Raw genomic sequence first — 19,914 nt, 5'->3', positions numbered from 1 at the left:
GGAAAAAATGTAAACAGAATATTTGGTTGCAAGATAACCAACCTACAAAGAATTTATGGTGCAGGGTGTGTTCCATTGCTTATAACTGCATGCAAATATGAAAAAAAAAGTACATACAAGGTTTTATCTATATTAGCTGAAGGAACCTATGCATGTTGGTGTGCTTGTTTACACGCCAAAATATTTTCCTTCTGACATTATCTTCAATGTTATGTTAAACACGTTGCGCAAAACAGATTTTATGTTTAAGTTTTTTGTAGGATATACAATTATCTACACATTATTTGTGATTGACTCAAAAAATGTCATATCTGCATCTCAGGTTTCAAAACAAGGAAGAAACACTTCTAACAGTTAGGACTGTGTGAATATTCAAATTTTCTTATATCAAAACAAATAGTTTATTATTCATATTTGATTCACTTTCAAATACAGACACTTAAAAAAAATTAATATTCAGTCTTTTACGAATACGGCTGTACGGGATCTCGAAAGTTAAGAAAAATTTAAGGATCATAGAAGATTTTCTAGTCGGGTGGGCACAAAATTTCCACAGGATATTCATAATGTTTTAGGGTTATTTATGTGTGGTTTTTTGCTACATCTGGCCAAATAAATTTTGAGAAGACTTTTAAGCAGTATTGGACACAGTAATTCGGAACCATTACTAACACCCACATAATCAACTGAAGTATTTTACAGGGAAGGGAGTCCAGCAGGATGTTCAAAATAGATTATAACTGGCAGCATACTGATAATGATAAATACGTGTCCATAAAAAGCAAAACACTGTGTGGGAGTTAAAGTTAACAGTTTTCATATCAGAGGGTAGAAACACAGTATGCCAACTCTGTGATTAGTTTCGTTCAGAATGGGACGGCTAAGAGAAAAAACTTGCATGGATCTCATGGTAAACATCTGGTCGCATACTCGCAGCAAAGACTCCTAAAGCCTAACAACTTTTGACAACTTTTTCTGGTAGATAATACACAGTGATTGACGATCGGATACAGGCCCACACTCAAACTTCTAGCGAAGTGACAGCTCAGGCAATGATCTTGTCACGTGTGGCCAAAAAAAAATTACATTAAGAGGGAGAAAAAACTTCTCTCTTACCAAGCACAGGAAAAGAGGGGAACATTATTAGCAGCTATTGTGTTCCTATACTTTAGTTAAAACAAGCCTAAAAATATAATCCATTAATGTTAATCTATGTTAATATAAAAAATTATTTATTTTCAAATAGTGAAAATTTCAAAAAAAGTTTTAATTTTTCTTAGACCTACATTATATTTAACTATAGATTAAAACTGCTCACTGTACATTCTTTTTAAACCCATCCTCTTGAAGTTTCTTCACACATACTGCAATTGCAATACATATTCACTTATTTTGCAGATCCTATTTTGATAACAATGGAAAATAATTATTTATATTTACCTTTCTAAATTTGAATATTTCAACAAAATTGTACCTATAGTAATTGTAGCTGACTTAACCAAACCAACCTTTCACGTCATTATTATTTATCTAATTTCCCAGAAGCCACTACACTACACATTTACTTTATCTTTCAATATGTATTTGTTGTATATGAAAAAAAAATTTAGTTGGATTCTAATTCTTACTATTGGAATTTGATATTTGGATTCAAAAATAATTTTATATTCATATTTGTATTTAACTTAAAAAAACAACTGATATTCGCACAGGCCTACTAAGAGTAATTACAACCTCAAATTTGTACACTATGTCAAACAGATTAACAACTTTACAGCAGCACACCAATAGAGATTCTGTGAGAATAATATGCGTTGGCGAAAAATTTATTAAAACGAGCTGGTGAAAGTGATTGTGATGTAGAAGAAAAATAAATTTATAATTTTTTTGGGAAGGGAAGGTCCAAACGTAGGGTTCGGCATTAATTTGAGGTTGACCTCTATTAGGATTTACACAGTAATATTTCCTCATATCTTATATCATGCATTTTTGAACTGTGTTATTATGAATGCATGTTTTTTTTTTTCCATTTCAGGCTGTGGAGAAAGGCAGTCCTGCATTTGAGTCCGGTGTCCGACCAGGAGATCTCATTACTTACATAAATGGAGAAGCAGTGCAGGGACTGTACCATACCCAGGTGTTGCACTTGCTGCTCTCGGGTGGTGACCATGTAACATTGCGGTTTACTCCGCTCGAGAATACGTCAATCAGGACTGGTGGGCGTAAGCATGAACTGTGGCAGAGTAAACTAGCAAGAAGGAATGTACATCGGCAGCGTAGACAGAAGAGGGACCACACAGATAAACGAAGGAAGTCATCTCTCTTTAGGCGGATAAGCAGTAAACGTGCCACAGTAGAAATGCAACAGCAAGTAAGATATATTTGTAAATATATGAATGGTTTTTATTTTATTTCAAATTTATCATGCGACCTTCCGCAAAGATATTAGGTGACCTACATTACGTTTGGCAGTAAAAAGTATTGCTTCATAATTGGTGGAAGTTTAAGTCCACCAAAGTCTGTAATTACAATAAATGTATTCTATATGTGCCCTGTTCCAATTTTGTTTATTATATTTGCTTGTACACATTAAGTCTTTCTTTTATACAGATTGCAAATTTTCAACAAAGGTGTATATCGAAAATTCTTCTCAAAATTATCCGTCTTGTTATTTATCTGAAAATTGTGCATACCATATTGTTTTTATTTATTTTTTAAAATTCAAAATTCATTTATTTCTAACAAGTCTGTCAACATTTGCATAACTTTTGAGATAGGCACAATATAAAACCAAACATTCAATGGATAAACATAGCACTAATTGATAGGACTAACAAAAATTAACGAGACTATACATAAGGTAGGCACTACGTACAGGTAAGCATTTCACACAATTCTGGCTCTACATACAAGGCAAGCACCACACACACGGCAGGCACTACCTACTACGCAGGACAAGCCAGACTCGCAGGAGTCGCAACTAAGGAAAAACAAAATAACAGTCTAGGGATGGGAAAACCGATTCCCAATTTCATCGATACCTACCGATTCTACTTAAATAATCGTTAATCGAGAATCGATGATAAAAGTCGATTCCCGCATGTAGCAAAACAAATCATTTCACAACATTGCAAATCTGTCAGATACAATTATTTAATGACTCTTTGAGTGGGGTTATGACTGACTAGACGCATATATAACAGTCATATTTCCCCAAATAAACAATATCTAAAACTTGGGTCGATGTTATACACAGGTCAAAGTACAAAAATTATCACTGCGTATTAGAAGGGGCCTGTTCTTTTCGCGATCGTGATTAAACGACGATAAACGCGAAATCACCGTAAAATACAGTTTTTACCTGAAATCGCCACAACACAGCGTTTTTCCACGAAATTTAGTATTAAAACGCGAAATCGCAATGTTTTTACGGGAAATTTAAATACTGGGTAAAAGATTTGTCTCGTCACTGGTAAACAAACACCACAACATGGCCGCCACTGAACATTAATCATAAATGCACTAAAGCAAACAAAAGCTTACACACGCTCACGTTATAATGTTAAACCCAAAAATATACTGTAAAAATACGCAAAACTACAGCGTTTATTTTCCTTTCCGGCATAATGTTTGGATAGATAAGACAAACAGGCGAAGTTTGAAAGTCCACGCACACTGCTCGGGGCACTGGCGTCAGCTTGGAACAGCGACACCAAATAAATACAAAAGCAAGCAGATGATTGGGCGAACGGTGTTTGGAACAGCCTTACGTGAGTGGCCATACCACGTCAGCCGGGGGCGCTGGCATATAGTTGGAACAGCGTTCGTAGTATCAAGCAGATTATCGGGCGAACCATACTACTTCGTCACCCAGCCGTACGAGGCAGCACAACCATTTTAAATCGCGCAAAAAAGCGGAAAAATGTAAACAAACATTAATTTTAAAATGGTGTGACGATGATGATTAGTTGATCAGTGTTTTATAGATTTTGTTGGGTCGTTACCACAATGCCGAAATAACAACGAATGAATTTGTGTTTCTTAAATGTAACTTAACGCCGAAATACCACAATCAAGTACAACACTTTCATTTGCTAGTTCTCTAGTTGTTGCTTAATTTTGTTACTGTTTCATTTTACAAATTTTTTAGTTAATTTGTACCCTTCTCTAAGTTAGGCAAGTTGTATGAACGAAAATAATTTATACTGCTCAAGGAAAGCTTAAAAATTTTTTTTTATAGTTTATTACGTATTACAAAACAAATTTTAGATTAGTTTGACCCCTTTGACATATGAGCCATTAACTTCTAATGATGTAAACATTTATATGAGTTAATGTTAATAACTTAGTTGTGTACTCAAATTTGATAAACATGAATTTATGATGTATGCTACATCATATATGTATTGAAAGCTGAAAAAAAAATGTTGCAAATAGAATTTGAATTATTAAATATTAAGTTAACTAGGTGAGTATTGAGTATCGAGAATCGAAGGATTTTTTAAGGAATCGATAATCGGGTATCGGAATCAAAAATTTTGGAATCGTCCCATCCCTAAATAACACATAAACACTTAAATATTAATGTTTTAGTTTTGTAAATCACGTTCTTGTAAATAGTAAAACTCTCTTGCCAGGTATCATGTTTATTTTCTGATTGTTGTAATCTTCACTCTTGTTTTTTTTTTTTTTTTTTTTTTTTTGTGTCCAAACAGCTTCAAATTTGGCCAGTATTGACGACATATGAAACAAATAATTTACAAAGTTGCAAGTTGAGGTCATCGTGTAGGGTACTTAGCAGTTATTGTACTTTTTTGAGTGTTAAGACATCTCAGAGTTTGGAATCGACTGATTCTATCAGTTCCGATAGAATCGTAGGATTCAGAATCCAATAGTTGTGGAATCAGCGGTGGTTGATTTTTTTCTTATAGCAAAGCTTTGAGATTACTTGTATGAAATTATTTTAATTGGGTTATGATAGTCTATTTGCCAATAACTTCTATTAACATTTACATCAAATTAATCTAGGCATTTCCAGTTTGTCAATATTTTTTAATTACCGTATTCACCCGAAAATAAGACGACCCTGGATGTAAGATGACCCCCCCAATTATGAAAACATGTTCCAGGAAAAATTATAAACTCACAATCTTAGCTTCTTTCTTTTGGTGCCATTGCCTGGATTCACAAGAAAATATTGATATAAGCAATATCTACAAATATTTCTAAAATTGTCTTCTACAAATAACATCACACATTTAAAACACTGAATTAAGTTATTTCAACTGCTTTTTTTTCTTTCCAGTTTCAGTTAATTACATTACACATTTTCCTTTTCTCCATTTTCACTATGATGATCATCACTTTCACTGTCTTCATCCACGTGGTCAGCCATAACGATTACCGAATGTAAAAACAATTTTTTTTTTTTTTTTTTTTTGTTTGAATGGTTAACGGCTTTCGCCCACAACCAGAACTAAATCATTCCAATCTTTATCATTTCGTAGCAATCAAATCTCTTACTGTAAATTTTAACACCCATGCCTTACCCGGGACTCGAACCCAGAACCCCTCGCACCGTAAGCCGGTGTGCATCCGACTACGCTACGGAGGTCGGAACAAAACAACTTTGTCACAAATAAACAATGCAATTTCCATTCACCATAGATAAATATGTATCGTTAACATATGCCACTTCAAAGATAAAATACACGAAGTATGTTCCATATTGATGGGACTACTGATCTTTCGCTTTGCAATGTTGGCAGCCTTGAACATGGCTATAGCATGCAGCAGAGAAAGTGTCGTGTTATCTATGAGCACGGCTATTGTTTACTTAGCTGCTGATCGTTGCTTAGCTGGAGTAACATTACAGCATTTTTAATGAGGAAGTTATGGAAAACATGAAGTGCTGCAATATTTGGCGTATGGGAAACCCATTGTTTGTGTGATATTGGAAGCTATTGATAAATAAATAAATAAATAAATAAATAAACAAACTTTGTTATTATAGGTAGGTTATACAACAAAACGATCTTCAAAAAAAAGTTTGATCTCGGTTGTTAGACGACCCCCAATTTTTGGAATCCTCTAGAAGGAAAAAACTATTGTCTTATTTTCGGGTGAATACGGTAATAGTGTTTTTAACTTAAATTATGGTTTTTGCTGATTAATCAGGGTGCTGAACCAGTTATAGTAGTCTTGTTAAATTTAAAATACAATGATTTCAGTTTAGTGTCCAATTGAAACTGCATTGGCAAGTGATTTTTATTTTAATCTGTAGTGCTTGGGTAAATGTAATTTTGTTGCACTATCAGGGTGGCCACTCACCGGGAAAACCGGTATTTATCAGGGAAATCACGTTGATCGGGAATTATCAGGGAAATGTCGGGGAATTTTTTTAATAACCAGGAATTTTTTGTGTCATGTATATTTCCGCAAAGCTGCCAACCATTACGGATTTTTCGTAATTATTACGGATTTAACACGGAATTACGGAACATTGCTGGTTTATTACGGAAACGAGGCTTTGTGCTGCTGGGTAACGGAAAAAAATTCCGTTTCTGGTGTGCGTGTTTCGTGAACGCAGTTCAAAATACGGGAAGCCTACAACTCACGTAGTTTCGGTTCCCTACCACGTTCGTGCAACTTCGGATTTCTCTCAAAAATTGAAATTAAAAAAAATCGAAGGGTTAGGTTAGGTTAGGTCAGTCACAACATGCTTGTTTTCATTGGAAACTTCTGATTTAGCGGCTGAAATGGCGTTAATACCAAAACGCAAAACTTCGGAAATCTTCGGAAATTCTTGCAGGGAACCGAAACTATGTGAGTTGTAGGCTTCCCTTCGAATACATAAATGTGCGCATGTACTGTCGAAATAAGTAGATCAATTCTTGTATTTTGTAATAGAAATGGTACGGTATTACGTCCGCTGTACGATACAACTAGTACATATTCTCGGACTTTTCGTTTGTTAGCTACTTACATCACGATAATTTTTGTACGGTACTTTGGCTAACCTGTGTTGTGTTAATTACTTTCTTGAAAGCCATTTTTTTTAAATCAAAGTGTCTTTGTCGTGTCTACAGACGTGAAACCATTTTATGTTGTTCGATAGTTTTGTGTTCTTCAGTGCCGGTTGTAGAAATGAAGCGTATGACAGAACAATGTGTATCTGGGGCAAAAAAAAAAGAACGTTATTCTTCAGAACTTTCGACAAAACTATTCAAAAGAATGGCCTTTGTCATCTTCAAATGTTTTGGAACGCCACACATTTTGTAATGTATGCACGTGTAACTTTTCGATTGCACATGGTGGAAGGGATGACTGTAGACGGCATATTGAATCAAAGAAACATGCAGAACATTTTAAAGCCGTGACGAGCAATAAATCTATATCATCGTTTTTCGCTACATCTGAAGAAATGAAAGTAACAAACGCAGAGTTATTGTTTACAAGTTTTTTGGTAGAACACAATTTACCGATAGCAGTAGCCGATCATTCGGGTAATTTGTATAGAGCTATGTTTCCGGACTCAAAAAGTGCACAGAAATACAGCTGTGCGAGAACAAAAACATCTGCCTTATTGGAATATATGGCTGGTGAAACTAAATTGAAACTGTTGAATCTTTAGTAAGTGGACCATTTGCTTTAGCTACAGATGGGAGTACTGATTGTAATGCAGTGAAGATTTATCCATTAGTTGTTTCATTTTTAAATCAAACACAAGGTAAAATTTGCACTGTACTGTTATCCCTTGTTGAGAGTACTAAGGCTAAGAATATTTCACAACTAGAAATGTTACACTTCAAAAATGAATGTAAGAACAGTTATCAAAAGTTGTGTGAAAAAATGTTTGAGCGCTCGCCACTGAAATACCCCATTACTAGGGACTGGAAAAATTTGCGGGTTCAATGACCTGTAGGATGAACTCCATAGTTCTGCGTACTCTCGGTCAAATGCCACCCACTCATTGGCTGCTGTCTTGTGAGATGTCCCAACGTAGCAGCCTGAGATTCGATAAAGCTTTGGTCGGGTGTTTCTCATTGGCCCAGAGTCATCCAGGTGAGTAGTGAGCCAATAGCAGAGGCAGCACTGAGGTATAACTATTTGTATTTTAGCCTATCGCGAAATTAATTAGCGAATTTTTCCTGTCTCTAGACATAAAACAAAACACAGACTGCAGGTCATTGAAAGGGATGCTATAATGTAAAGTGACATATTTAAAATGTATTATGTTATTTAACGAACTTCCGTATGTATATAATGAAGAAAATACAGCAGGGTGCTAAAATGTGAGTAATCTCTTTCGATAATATATTTTTTCATCAAAAGTACGTTTTTTTTTTTTTTTTTGTAATTGTAAATATCAGAAAAATTTTGAATTTTTAATCAGGGAAATCAGGGAAAAATCAGGGAATATTTTTGGTGACTGTGAGTGGCCACCATGACTATGTGGCAGTGTGTGCTGTGTAAAAATATTTGTAAGAAAATAAGGAAATTTTGTAACCTAGTACTTAAGAACTTAACATGAAGTCATAAACAGTTTTTAGGCCAATTAGTGACTGTTCCGAATTTAAAAAAAAAAAGTTTTTGAGTTGCCTGCTTTTTTTTTCCCCTAAGTTTTCGTTACTCCCACCCTGCACCAAGTTATTAAATACAGTGACTACAAATTTCCATATTACACTATTCTGATTATTCCTTTGCAATTCTGAATATCCCTACGGATTGATGTCAGCGGGGCCCTATGCATTCGTTACTATGTGCCGTAAATTAGGGATTTCCTCGGCACCTCTGGTGGTGTTTTTTTATTTTTTTACATTGAACAGTATTATGGGGCTCATATTTTTTTTTTTTTTTTCTGTATCATATGAGGGACCTTGCTATTAAAACTTTAGCCAGTCGGTCCGACCCCTGCGGTGCCTTAGCACTTTAGTGGCCAGACACGCTTCTTCGTCCCACGCTGTGTTAGCAAAACTATTGCAATGTCCCCCTCCCCCTATTTGCACGTATAGTCATAGTCACTAGCATGCTCCTGTCTCGAGAGCCACCCTCTCCCGCCAGCCCGGAGCACGGGCGCTCTTAGGTATCATCAGGGCGCTGCAACTTTCGTCAGGTGCACGGCTTCCTTTTTCGGGGCATCAGAGCACGCCCCGCAGACATATTGTGTTCTGACCGAGTCTGCACTTCGCCAGGAGTTTCCCCCCCCACCCCCCCCCCCCCAGTTTCCCCTCCCGTGGGCACCAACCACGCCCATGCTTGCGACCGTAACACTGCCCTCGTGCGTAATCTGTCGGACACTAGGTGAACTAATTTAAGTGCCATGTAACCATCTCTCGGCCTCTCTTTCGCCGGCGTTATGCTTAATCCTATGCCCTGGCACACCATCTGCCGCCATGCTCAACTACCATATGTTGGGACTGCTAATCTTGGTTCTGCACTCTGCCATGTGGCGCCACTTTCCTAACTCTGGGCTCTGCTCCGCCCACTCCCACCTTAGCTCCATCCTTTTTTAATTTCTATTTTAACACCCCAGAGTCCAGCTGTAAGTAAGCTAACTACCTACCCTCCGCAGACAGTATCTTACAGTGGTGGGCTCGATCTGATCTCTTTCCATCCACTGACGAGTTCTCGCCACGTCTGTTTCGCAGAAAACTTTCTTTTTGGCATGTAGACGTGTACCAGGGGAGTTACGATCCTTCTTTCTGTGTGGTTTTCCTTCAACATGTAATGATTTAGCTATTTTGTTAACTGCTTCTTCAATTTTGTTTGTGTTTTCGGGTTTGCTGTTGATACATTGTCACCCACCGCAGTCGGTAAGTGAGTTTCACTTATGAATAGTCACAGTAATATAGTCTGTAATTAGATTCATAATCTGCATATTTTAGGAATAGGTGTAGTTGTATAGAGTTTACTTTTTTTTCCCTTTTTGTCTTATACCGCTATTCAATTTTTTAGGTATGCTATACAGATAAAAATGTTCTCCATAAAATTTTAACCATAACAGTTTTATTTTAAATACTTTTAATATGGCAGAAAATAAAAATTTAAAATTTTTGTCATGGTTTGAGAATACCCAGGAATTTTCACTTGATGTCAAAGTCATTACCAGAGTTTGCTTGAATGAGTATTTTACTACAGTAGAACCTTGATTTCACTTTCCTCTCACTAACACTATTCTCATAATTACACAGATATTTTTGTTTCCTGACTAACTTCCTATTTTTGCAATGCATTTATTTGATTCATGTTGTTTACATCACAAGAGAACATGGCATCCTCTAATCCCTTCATTCAGTTGGTTATTGGTATATTTTTTCTGGTGCTAAGAATATAACCAACGCCAGTGCTGGAAGGGAGACATTTGTTTTGTCGAAATGCATAGCAATATATTGTATTTTTAATGTTGCACCTTGAACAAGGTGGTGGCATATTTCTATGCACATGAATGTTCAATGTGCTGAAACAATAGTTGGGTTTTGGACAAAATTTCCATAATGTACTGCATTAAGACTTATTTATAGTTATTGCAGCCATGGTGCGTCTGGAATCAAAAAGTCCCTTGCTGAGGGAACCCGCTTGCGCTTCCGAAATTGTACCATGTGAAGCTCTCTCCGCATTCCCGTAGTAATGCGTAAGTTCTTTATCTTGTTCACTGTCTCTTGTGCCTACGATTCTTCGTTACCGGCGGTAGAGTTAGTCCATACTGTGTCGCGACCTGGTCGCGATAGTGTCCTGATAGTGTCGTGATTGTGTCAATACTTCCGCTCGCTCGGCCCTCACGGAGTTTGCTAATGCACGCCCTCTTTGCCCTTGTGACTGAACCGTCGTTTTAAGTTAATGTTCGTTCTGAAAGATTTTATGCTTAATCCAGCGACGCTTCCACATGAACTGTCTATATCCTGGGTTACAACTCGGAGATGTCTCACCCAGTCAATGTCTTGTCGGTCCTCGGGCGGCAGCAACTCTGCGGCGATTGACGGTGTAGGCCGGCGAGCGGTGTCGGAGCAGCATAGCCGCCTGCTCACTTGATGTCCCAGTTGTTCTGCTCCTCGATAGTCTTGGCGCATGCCCTTTTATACTCGCAGGCTTCCCTGACGAGCTGGAAGAAGAATAGTCTCGTCTATTCGGGGAAAGCCTGCCCAGCTCACTGTTGTGCAGGTGGTATGCCGTGAAAAGTCAGGGGTACAATACTTTGCAAGTGTACGCAGGTACACATGTTACATGTGAATTTGGAACGATAAATGTTACCCCCCCCCCCCCCCCCCCCCCTCCTGGGTTTCCTACAGACTTTTGCCCATGATGGTGGTTATTGATTATAAATCTACAGAGGTGTATTTTTGATGTAAACTTTTTTAAGCCATACTATGTGGCAAAAACAGTGGCAGCTTTATAATTCTTGTGAGTGAAACATTTTTACATAGGTCTAACACTATGCCACACACAGTTTATTCCTTTATCACTAAAAATTCAATACTATCATGTCAAAGAATTTCATTTGTATTCTAAAGTACTGATTTTAAAATAATTCAAAGGTTGTTATAAAAAGTGGGTAAAATATTTTTCAGGTGGTATTTAAGTTAAAGACATAAACTTTCTGTTTTCTTTCATTCACACTTTCCCCTTATTCACATTGTGTTTTCTCTTGCTTTTCAAAAATGTAAAATAGGGTTTTCTATTGTATATGAATGGGTTAATCTTTTTATTTCTTTTTGTATATTTTAGCATTAAACATTAGCGTTTATTTCTCTGTATCTTCTATGAATATTTTAAGAATTTTAGTACACTTACTTTTAATGCATAATTCATTGAATATGTATTATATTTAATAGTATCATTAAACAGTTTAGTAGCAATTCTAATAAAAGGCATCAAGGAAAAAAGGGAAAACCTGGAATAGTCAGGGAATTATTAATTTTTGGAAAATCAGGGCGTATTTAGGTAAATATGTGTATTGTTAGGAACTTCAAATTAAAGGGTCTCGCATATACAGATGCATCCATTATTGTAAAGCACTGGTCAGAGTAAAATTATAAGAAATGTGGAGAAGTAAGGAAAAAATCAGTTAGTAAATTTTCAACATATTTTATGGTTTTTTAATTATTTTCAGACTGCTGTAAACATACCTTCACCTTCGATCTCGACCCCAAGCCGCAGCTTCCAGCAGCTTCCTCGAGCACTTACTTACCAGGATAGTGCTACAACTTCTACCAACCTCAACAAAACATTGTGCTCTCCTCCTACGAATCGTGTCACATTCTCTTCACCTGAGATGACGCAGTCACCAGTTAACTCTTCACAATCCAGCTCACCTAGTTCATCTACACCCAACAGCCCAGCTACAGTCACAACTTCTACACCCATGCATTACCAGCGACCATCAACACTGCATGGTCTGAAGCACAAGTTGCATTCTGCAGCTAAAGGAATCCACTCCCCAAACAGGAGAAAGTCAGTCGGCCACATCCCACTTTCCCCACTAGCTCGCACACCTTCTCCATCGCCACTCCCATCTTCTCCCACTCGCTCTCCTAGCCCACTAGCCTTCCCAGTTGGGCACCACCCAGGAAGCTCAAACACCACACAGTCGTACAGCCCGAGCACATCACTCACCACACCAGGCAGTGGCAGCAAGAAGAACTACAGCAGACCGAAGAGTGCTGAGCCAGGCTCTCCTCTTCTACGTCGTGCACTTTCCCCCGATCGCTTGCACCCACGCAGTGCCGAGAGTAAGGTCAAGTGTGCTTCTCCGTCAATTTCTCCTCTCTGCAATCCAGCCCTTAAAATAATGGTTTCTTCTGCTCCTTGGGTTACCATTACATCCCAGAGTTCTCCTGTTCCTACATATGCAGAACCTGTTGATAAAGTAGCTGCCACACAGTACCCACTTATGGTTCGCACTGTAAAAGAAGGTGTGGTTGAAAAGTTGGGTTGCATGACGGACTTGCATTTAAGACCAGAAAGAAGAGAGCGAAAACTCTGTGTCGAGCCTCCTAGTAGTGGTGAAGAGTTTATTCCGTATTTCTGCCAAGAAAGTGATGGTGACTTTTTGAGAAATTCAAATGTAGTAACTTCAACCAACCTTACTACTGCTTCTACTTGTGACAGAAATTCACATCTTCCTCGCATTGCTGAAGAAAAGGATTCTCCAACCGGGTCAAGAGACGATTCGTTATTTCTCTGCCAAGATATGGGAAAGGATGCTTCAGTGGCAGAATCTAAGATTGCTGGAGCAGAGAAAGAAACTGTATTGAACAAAGTAAAATCATTAGAGACCACGAAAAAAGATGCTGGTGCTAGAAAGAATGCTGGAATTGAGGGAATAGAAACACTACGAATTCAAAAATCAGTTGAAAAACTTCCTCAAAAAGTAGATCAAGCATCTAGAAAATCAAGCAGTGCACCTTCTGTTAATACTAGTGAGAATACTAAAGCAGAAAGTAAATGTAACAGGTAAATTATTACTTTTTATCCTTTTAATGTGTAATTTAAGATTCACTGCTACAGAATTTAGTATTTTTATTTTATAACTCAGGTTTTTTATAAAATCATAATAATCCTGTGCACACAGTGTTTTTTTTAAACAAGATTATTTGATGGAGATTGTTAACATAAATTTTTAATGATATTCCAGCAAAAACAGTGATTTAAACCACTGCCAAAACATATTTGAAATCTTAGTCGTTCAAGGGTATTTCAAAGATTTTTTTCAAACTGGGGTTTCAAATCCCACCATACCTTGTTTCGTGTGTCTCATAGAAAATTATAGGTGGAATTTTTTTTAGTACAGAGATGTTTTATTTTGAAATGCAAATAGGAACTATAACAAGTCTGCCCCAAGGTATTGCTGAATGATTTTGTATTTTTGTTTTATTTATGACTAAATTGACTGGTTTTATTTTATAATTATGTGAGAAGTTGCATGATAAAGTCAGCTCTACTAATGTGTATGTACATTTATTAATTAATTTATTGAGGAAGTTTTCCACTGAGGTGCAAGCAAGTGGCAGATTAAACTCAGTTTGTCAATAGGCCAGAAAATAAATGCTAATATTCATTTATACTTAATCTAAAGTTTTTTATTTTTTTAATTGCATATACTTTACATCAAACATTGTGTGGATTGAGATGGTTGCTAAGTAGTAAAAGTTGTTCCTTGTTGTAACATTTGGTTTTATATGTGAGTTTTATATTGAATTCCTCTGAAATGATTAGTTATTGCAGTAATTTATGTGGTAGTGGCATACTTATGTTGCTAACAAGCTCATATTTCCATTTAGGTAATAAGTATTCTTATTTCCACATGGTACACAAAAGAATCCAAACACAATTTAAAAGTGTTTATTGAACGTCAAACCATTTGGTGGTAAGTGACAGCATTTAGTGTACCTTTTGATAATAAAGTAACATAAAATTTAAGTTGAACAGCTACAGTAAGAGAATAAAGTAATATTTGTCATCATACGCTGCTGCTCCAACTTAATAAACACCAAAATATTTGGAGATAATAAGTATTATAAACCCATTTGTATGTTAATATTCTTTTTTGAGTTCCATCTGCCACTTTAAGGAATCTGTTGAGGACATGAAAAGAAGGTCCTGTGTTCTTTTATGAACTATTGTTGTGACTTATCTGACTTTACCAATAGACTCATTCAGATATTAGTATAACTATTAATCAACAAATCTGTCTTGGTTTTTTACCCTACTGTTATTAAATTCAGTTGTCTCTGTGTGTATATTTATGTATGTCTGCATTCCTCCAAATAGTTTATAAATGCTTTCAACAAATTATAGAAAGCTTTGTACGCAATTATAATTTTACCAGGCCACCAGACTTGATAGTTTTAAAACAGCTAATATACTTGTTTTGGAAATAAACTTAAGTATAAACTTCTAAACTTAATGGTGAAAAAAAATTAGAAAATTTTGTCTAGAATCTCCTCCACAGTTGTGCAAGAACACTTCTATTGGCTGTTTTCTGTTTGAAACACACTTTTATAGTTAATTTTTTAATTTCTATTTCCTTATATAAAACTGAGTGTGTGGTTTCAAGAAACACCTGTTCATTCAAAAATTATTAACACATACATATTAACGGTAGTAATTTTAAAGTATTCTTATTCCTTTAGATATGTTGCCAAATTTTACTAGCCATTCTTGTGGTAGATGATATTTCACATTTGTATGCCTGTAACCACTTAAATGGTACACATATTAGTGGATACTTTTTTCTGTTGTCAATGAACAGATACTTAAATTTTTGTAACTATGCATTCAGAGATACTTGAAAATACAATCAGTTTAACACCATTGTAAATTGTCTAATTTTTGGGCTGTGTGAGCACAATTATTACTGCATGTCAACATTTAATAAGTCTTATGAAAGAAAAAATTATTTTGGAGATTTTGCTCAGAAATAATATAGAAAATGTACCAGAATACTTATAGTTATAGGTTCACTAGGTACAGTTAACTAAATAATTTGAATATTTCATACCCATAACCAAACTAACATATGTTTTCAAAGCAAGAAAAGTATTATTATAGTATTGTCTCCCAAATCAGCATGTAAAATGCCTAACACTTAAAAATTTATCTTTTTATTGGTATAATTTGACTCAGTGGTCAGGTTGTTCCAAAAATATGGCACATTGTACTTAAATTTAACTATGTATGAGAACAGACATACATTAACAGCCATGTTACATTCTTGAAAAATATCAGTTAAACAAAGTGGCCCTTGATTTAATCAAGATTGGTCATACAAAACAGTATTAAATTATGATTTAGGTTACTAGACCTTCCAGAATTTCTGGACAAATCTATGCTCAGAGAACAAAATTTTCAGGATGCAAGTTGTTGGCAAACAAGTTTTAAATAATAAATGTCTCTGTTAAATTTCTTCAGAGAAAAATGCTAAATTTTTCCAAGGGCAGATATCTTTGACCTTTAGAAATTTTATTCTACTAATCATGTTAGTTTTATGTTTCAGCAAATTTCTGTTCAATAGACAGCTTTGATTTAATAACTCACATTCTTGACAAATTTATATCATCATCACTGCAATTTTTGCATGTTCTGTATCATGTGGACGATTTCCGTTATGTGCATTACAATTATAAAAAATAAATTGTCCGCCAAAAAATGAATAATCTAAAACATTGATGAAAACTAAGGAAAATATTTCATAAAATGTACAAACATTATAAAAGCTTTCACATCTGAGATACGATTGTAACTTTTTAGCAATGCCAAAAATTAGCATATAATCTGTATACTTTACTTTAGACATCAATTTTTTTACAATAGTGACATCAAATTTGAGTAGTGAATGTTTGGAAACTGGAAAGTTGCTGCCTCGACTTATATATACCATGTGACTATTGTAAATGAACTAAGTCTTTGGTTTGTGGCAGAGGCTGCGTGTTAATATAGCCGAACAGTATGCAGTGTAAACATTAACTAATTAACTACATATACTTAAACACACCATACTAAATCGTAACCCACTCCAGCAATCAAATAACAAAACATATTTCACTCTCACACCATGAAAGTGTACAATGTCAGATCACAGAACTGTTGTTAGTGCCATTAGTTCCCATCATAGTGATTTGCATGCATCACTATTAATAGTAAACAGTATGTCTCACTTTTCTCTTGTGATTCCAAAAATGTAAGCTTCTATCCAAAGTATAACTGGAGTATTTAAGAGCTACACTACTTGCCACTTGGATATAGAGAACAAAGCAGGCTGGAATGAAGTACATATTTAATCATGACTACATTTCCTAATAGTGAACAAGAAATTTTAAGTCTATTGTACAAATTAAGGGGAAAAAATTACAGTTTCTGTAAACATATGTGTATTATAAAGGATTTATAGCATGCAATTACTTTTTAGTTGCATTGGAACCAGGTTTCATGACTTCTTTAATACATTGAAATTTTAGTATACAGTTATGACAAAGGAGCTTAAGTAAATTTCGATAAAGTGTGTGCTGGCCACACAACTAGAATAGTGTGTATGTAAACTGACAGAAGTCTCGCAACTTTACATTTTACTAACCAAAAGTATATGGAAGTGTTACATAAGGTTTCGTTTGATCATCTTGTGATGAAAGAAAAGTGCAAAAGATATTTTCTTAACTAAATTAGATAATGGCTTAAAAAATTTGGTTGTCAAAAGAGAGATGGTTGATAACATTGTATTTTCAAACTAAACAATTATCAGTTGTTACCTTGAAAAGTTCTTTAGTAGTGAACACTAATTCCCAGAACATTGGTTGAAACTGTTCATAACTTGTTACTTCACCATGAATGGGTATGATACAAATTATAACAGTTAATAATATTTTTATTTTTATCTTGTTTTATTAAGTCTGGTGCTTTTGGTATGTTATACAAATTATTAAAAACGATTAGTATGCCTAAGTATTTTCAACATTTATTTTATCTTTAAAGATTGGCAATTGTTTTTTGTTACTACTGCATAAATTTAAGTGAATAATTTCCATTTCATAAAAATAGTAAAAAAAATTAACACAACAACACAATTGAATAATAACCTACAGAACAAACAAAAATAACTAGGAATTTCACAGAGACCCTTGCAGTCCAAATAGTCATTGAAGAAATTGCATAAATGAACACAAAATCACATAAACCAGGTACATTCACAATAAATATAAGTTAGATTAACTCCTTGTCCAAGAAATATCAACCAAAGAATACAAGTAGTAACCCAACAGATACAGATGAAACCCCAAAAAGCAAAGTAACACATTCCAAGCAAAATCACAACAAAAATTATCTATAATACAATAAACATCACAGTAGACTAAAAGAAAGGCCAGGAAAAGCTTAGTATTGGCACTCTTTTCAATGCACCAATAGGAAGAAGATAGTTTCCAATTGGGACGTTAAGGAGAATAACCGCTGATTGGGCAAAGAATCATCTTCTAAGGTTTTGAGATTGTTAGTTGGTAATAAATGTCTAATTTTTGGTGGCATTATAAGTTTTTAGTAAGAGTGCTTCTATGAGAATTCAAAACTATCAAAACATACCTGGAACAACAGTCATAAATTTGTGTGAGAAAAATCTCAATAAAAAGGGTAATCAAATAATTGACCTTTATTTACTAAACAGAAATATCAACAACAGAGTACTATGAAGTGAAGGGAATATGGTTGCCCATTATTGAAAATAAATATCTAGCCAAATGCTATAATATATTAGACATGTTAAACAATGTAAAAGTCTTGCAACCTTAGGGACAATTCTCTGCCTTATCAGTGGGTACTCTTCTCATCATCACAGTCGTATATAAACTCCTGTTTTTTGGCGTCCCTTTCAGTTCATTGCAGTTGATGCGTGCAGCCAAAGTCTTGCCTGAAGAATGGAACAAATTCCAGGCCCCAAAAGGTTGTAAAGTCTTGTGTTTTTTTGTTGCCTTAATTAATTATTTTCTTTTTGTTGTGTCCCATTTGGATTGTGTTGCATTTTATTTTTTTTCTCACATTTTTTTGCCATGGTCACTGTTGGTTTTTTCCTTCTTTATTGGCAATTTTTACTGTCCTAATCTATATTGTAATTTGTTTTATGGCCAATTGTAATTTTAGTTTTGTATTGTGCGTTCTTTTACAGTTGTCATCCCGTAGTTAATTTTTTTAGTTGATCAATATTAGACAATGGAAAATACCATTTAAATTTATGTAGTAGTAACATTTTATTCTGACTCTTTTTATTTGCACATGCATGTATTTGCCATTGGCATTAATTCTTAAATATATTCCCTGTAAGTAAAGATTGTTCATGATAATAATGTATATATTATATGTGCTTGACATCACCAATTTTATATTATCAGACTGTTATTTTGTTCTATTGTATGCTGGTATTTTAATTCATTTGATTTTTATGTTTATTATAAAAATTCAATATCAGTATTACATTTTGGTTTAAGATTTTGTGGAATACTATCATAGAATGAATTATATTTTACAAATAATGAAATTATTTGTAAAAAAGTTTTTGTGTTTATTTTTATTAATCTTTCTCTGATTAAATGTTTTTTTGTCATTTAACGACTGTAGCTCAAAGCATTTTTTTTAGTTATAAGCATTTTCATTCAATTTGAAATATGTATATAATGATGACTTTTTGTATAGTGTTGTAAAGTAAATCAGCTGTAGAATTTTATGCCTGTATTATTTGTTGTGATTTTTTATTTTGTATGATCTAATTTATTTTATAACTTAACATGTGTCATAGATTTATTAAATTATTGTAATAAGCATTTTTATTGCTTAGTTTAAATCAACTAAATCATGTTTGAAATTTAAATGATACGCTTTTAAATTATAATTTTTTGACTATGTGTGCTTTAGTGTTCAAGTGCGAAATATTGTTTATGCTCTTGCCAGAGTTTTATAGATAAGTAATTACATGTAACAGGATTGCATTGTTATTACTACACAATTAAAAAATATATGTGTGCTTCTTATAACTTAAAGATTGCCAGCTTATGTTGTAATGGTTGTATCCTTGTATAAATTAATATTTTTGAATGTTCAACAATAGTTGAGTAGAGGTAATTGAGACTTTATTAAGTCTACTTTTTAATCTTATTTTGTTAGCTTTAGTATTGTTTTAACTTGCAAGTTGTTCCTAAACTACATTACAGTGATAACCTCAAGATAAAATGAACTTATTGTCATTTTAATAAAGAAAAATGTGGTTCATAGTTTCTAAACATGATAAAAAGACACATTAGATTGTGGAAATTAATTATTTCGTATATTTTTTGTACATGTTTAATGTAAACACTACTTTTTGGTTCATCATACATTATTAAATAGACAAAACCTTTTTTAGATTCTTCTTTATTTTTAAAATGATATTTTTTTCAA

At 34.5% G+C, this 19,914-nt stretch overlaps 1 protein-coding gene across 5 annotated transcripts in view; it reads left to right on the top strand.

Moving 5' to 3' along the window:
- Positions 1 to 18,105, top strand: part of LOC134529735 (microtubule-associated serine/threonine-protein kinase 3) — a 115,055-nt gene extending 96,950 nt beyond the window's left edge. For all 5 annotated transcript variants that reach the window (XM_063364120.1, XM_063364116.1, XM_063364118.1 and 2 more), the window contains exons 22-23: positions 2,036 to 2,371; positions 12,110 to 18,105. In XM_063364120.1, coding sequence (XP_063220190.1) covers positions 2,036 to 2,371; positions 12,110 to 13,456 — 1,683 coding nt within the window. In that variant the 3' untranslated portion in view covers positions 13,457 to 18,105. The remainder of the gene's footprint in view (positions 1 to 2,035; positions 2,372 to 12,109) is intronic.
- Positions 18,106 to 19,914: the final 1,809 nt, after the last annotated feature.

This window comes from Bacillus rossius, chromosome 2 (genome assembly GCF_032445375.1).
Source record: "Bacillus rossius redtenbacheri isolate Brsri chromosome 2, Brsri_v3, whole genome shotgun sequence".
NCBI classification, from domain to species: domain Eukaryota; kingdom Metazoa; phylum Arthropoda; class Insecta; order Phasmatodea; family Bacillidae; genus Bacillus; species Bacillus rossius.
The sequence above is the reverse complement of the archived record's forward strand: the minus strand, read 5'-3'. Positions and strand labels throughout refer to the sequence as shown.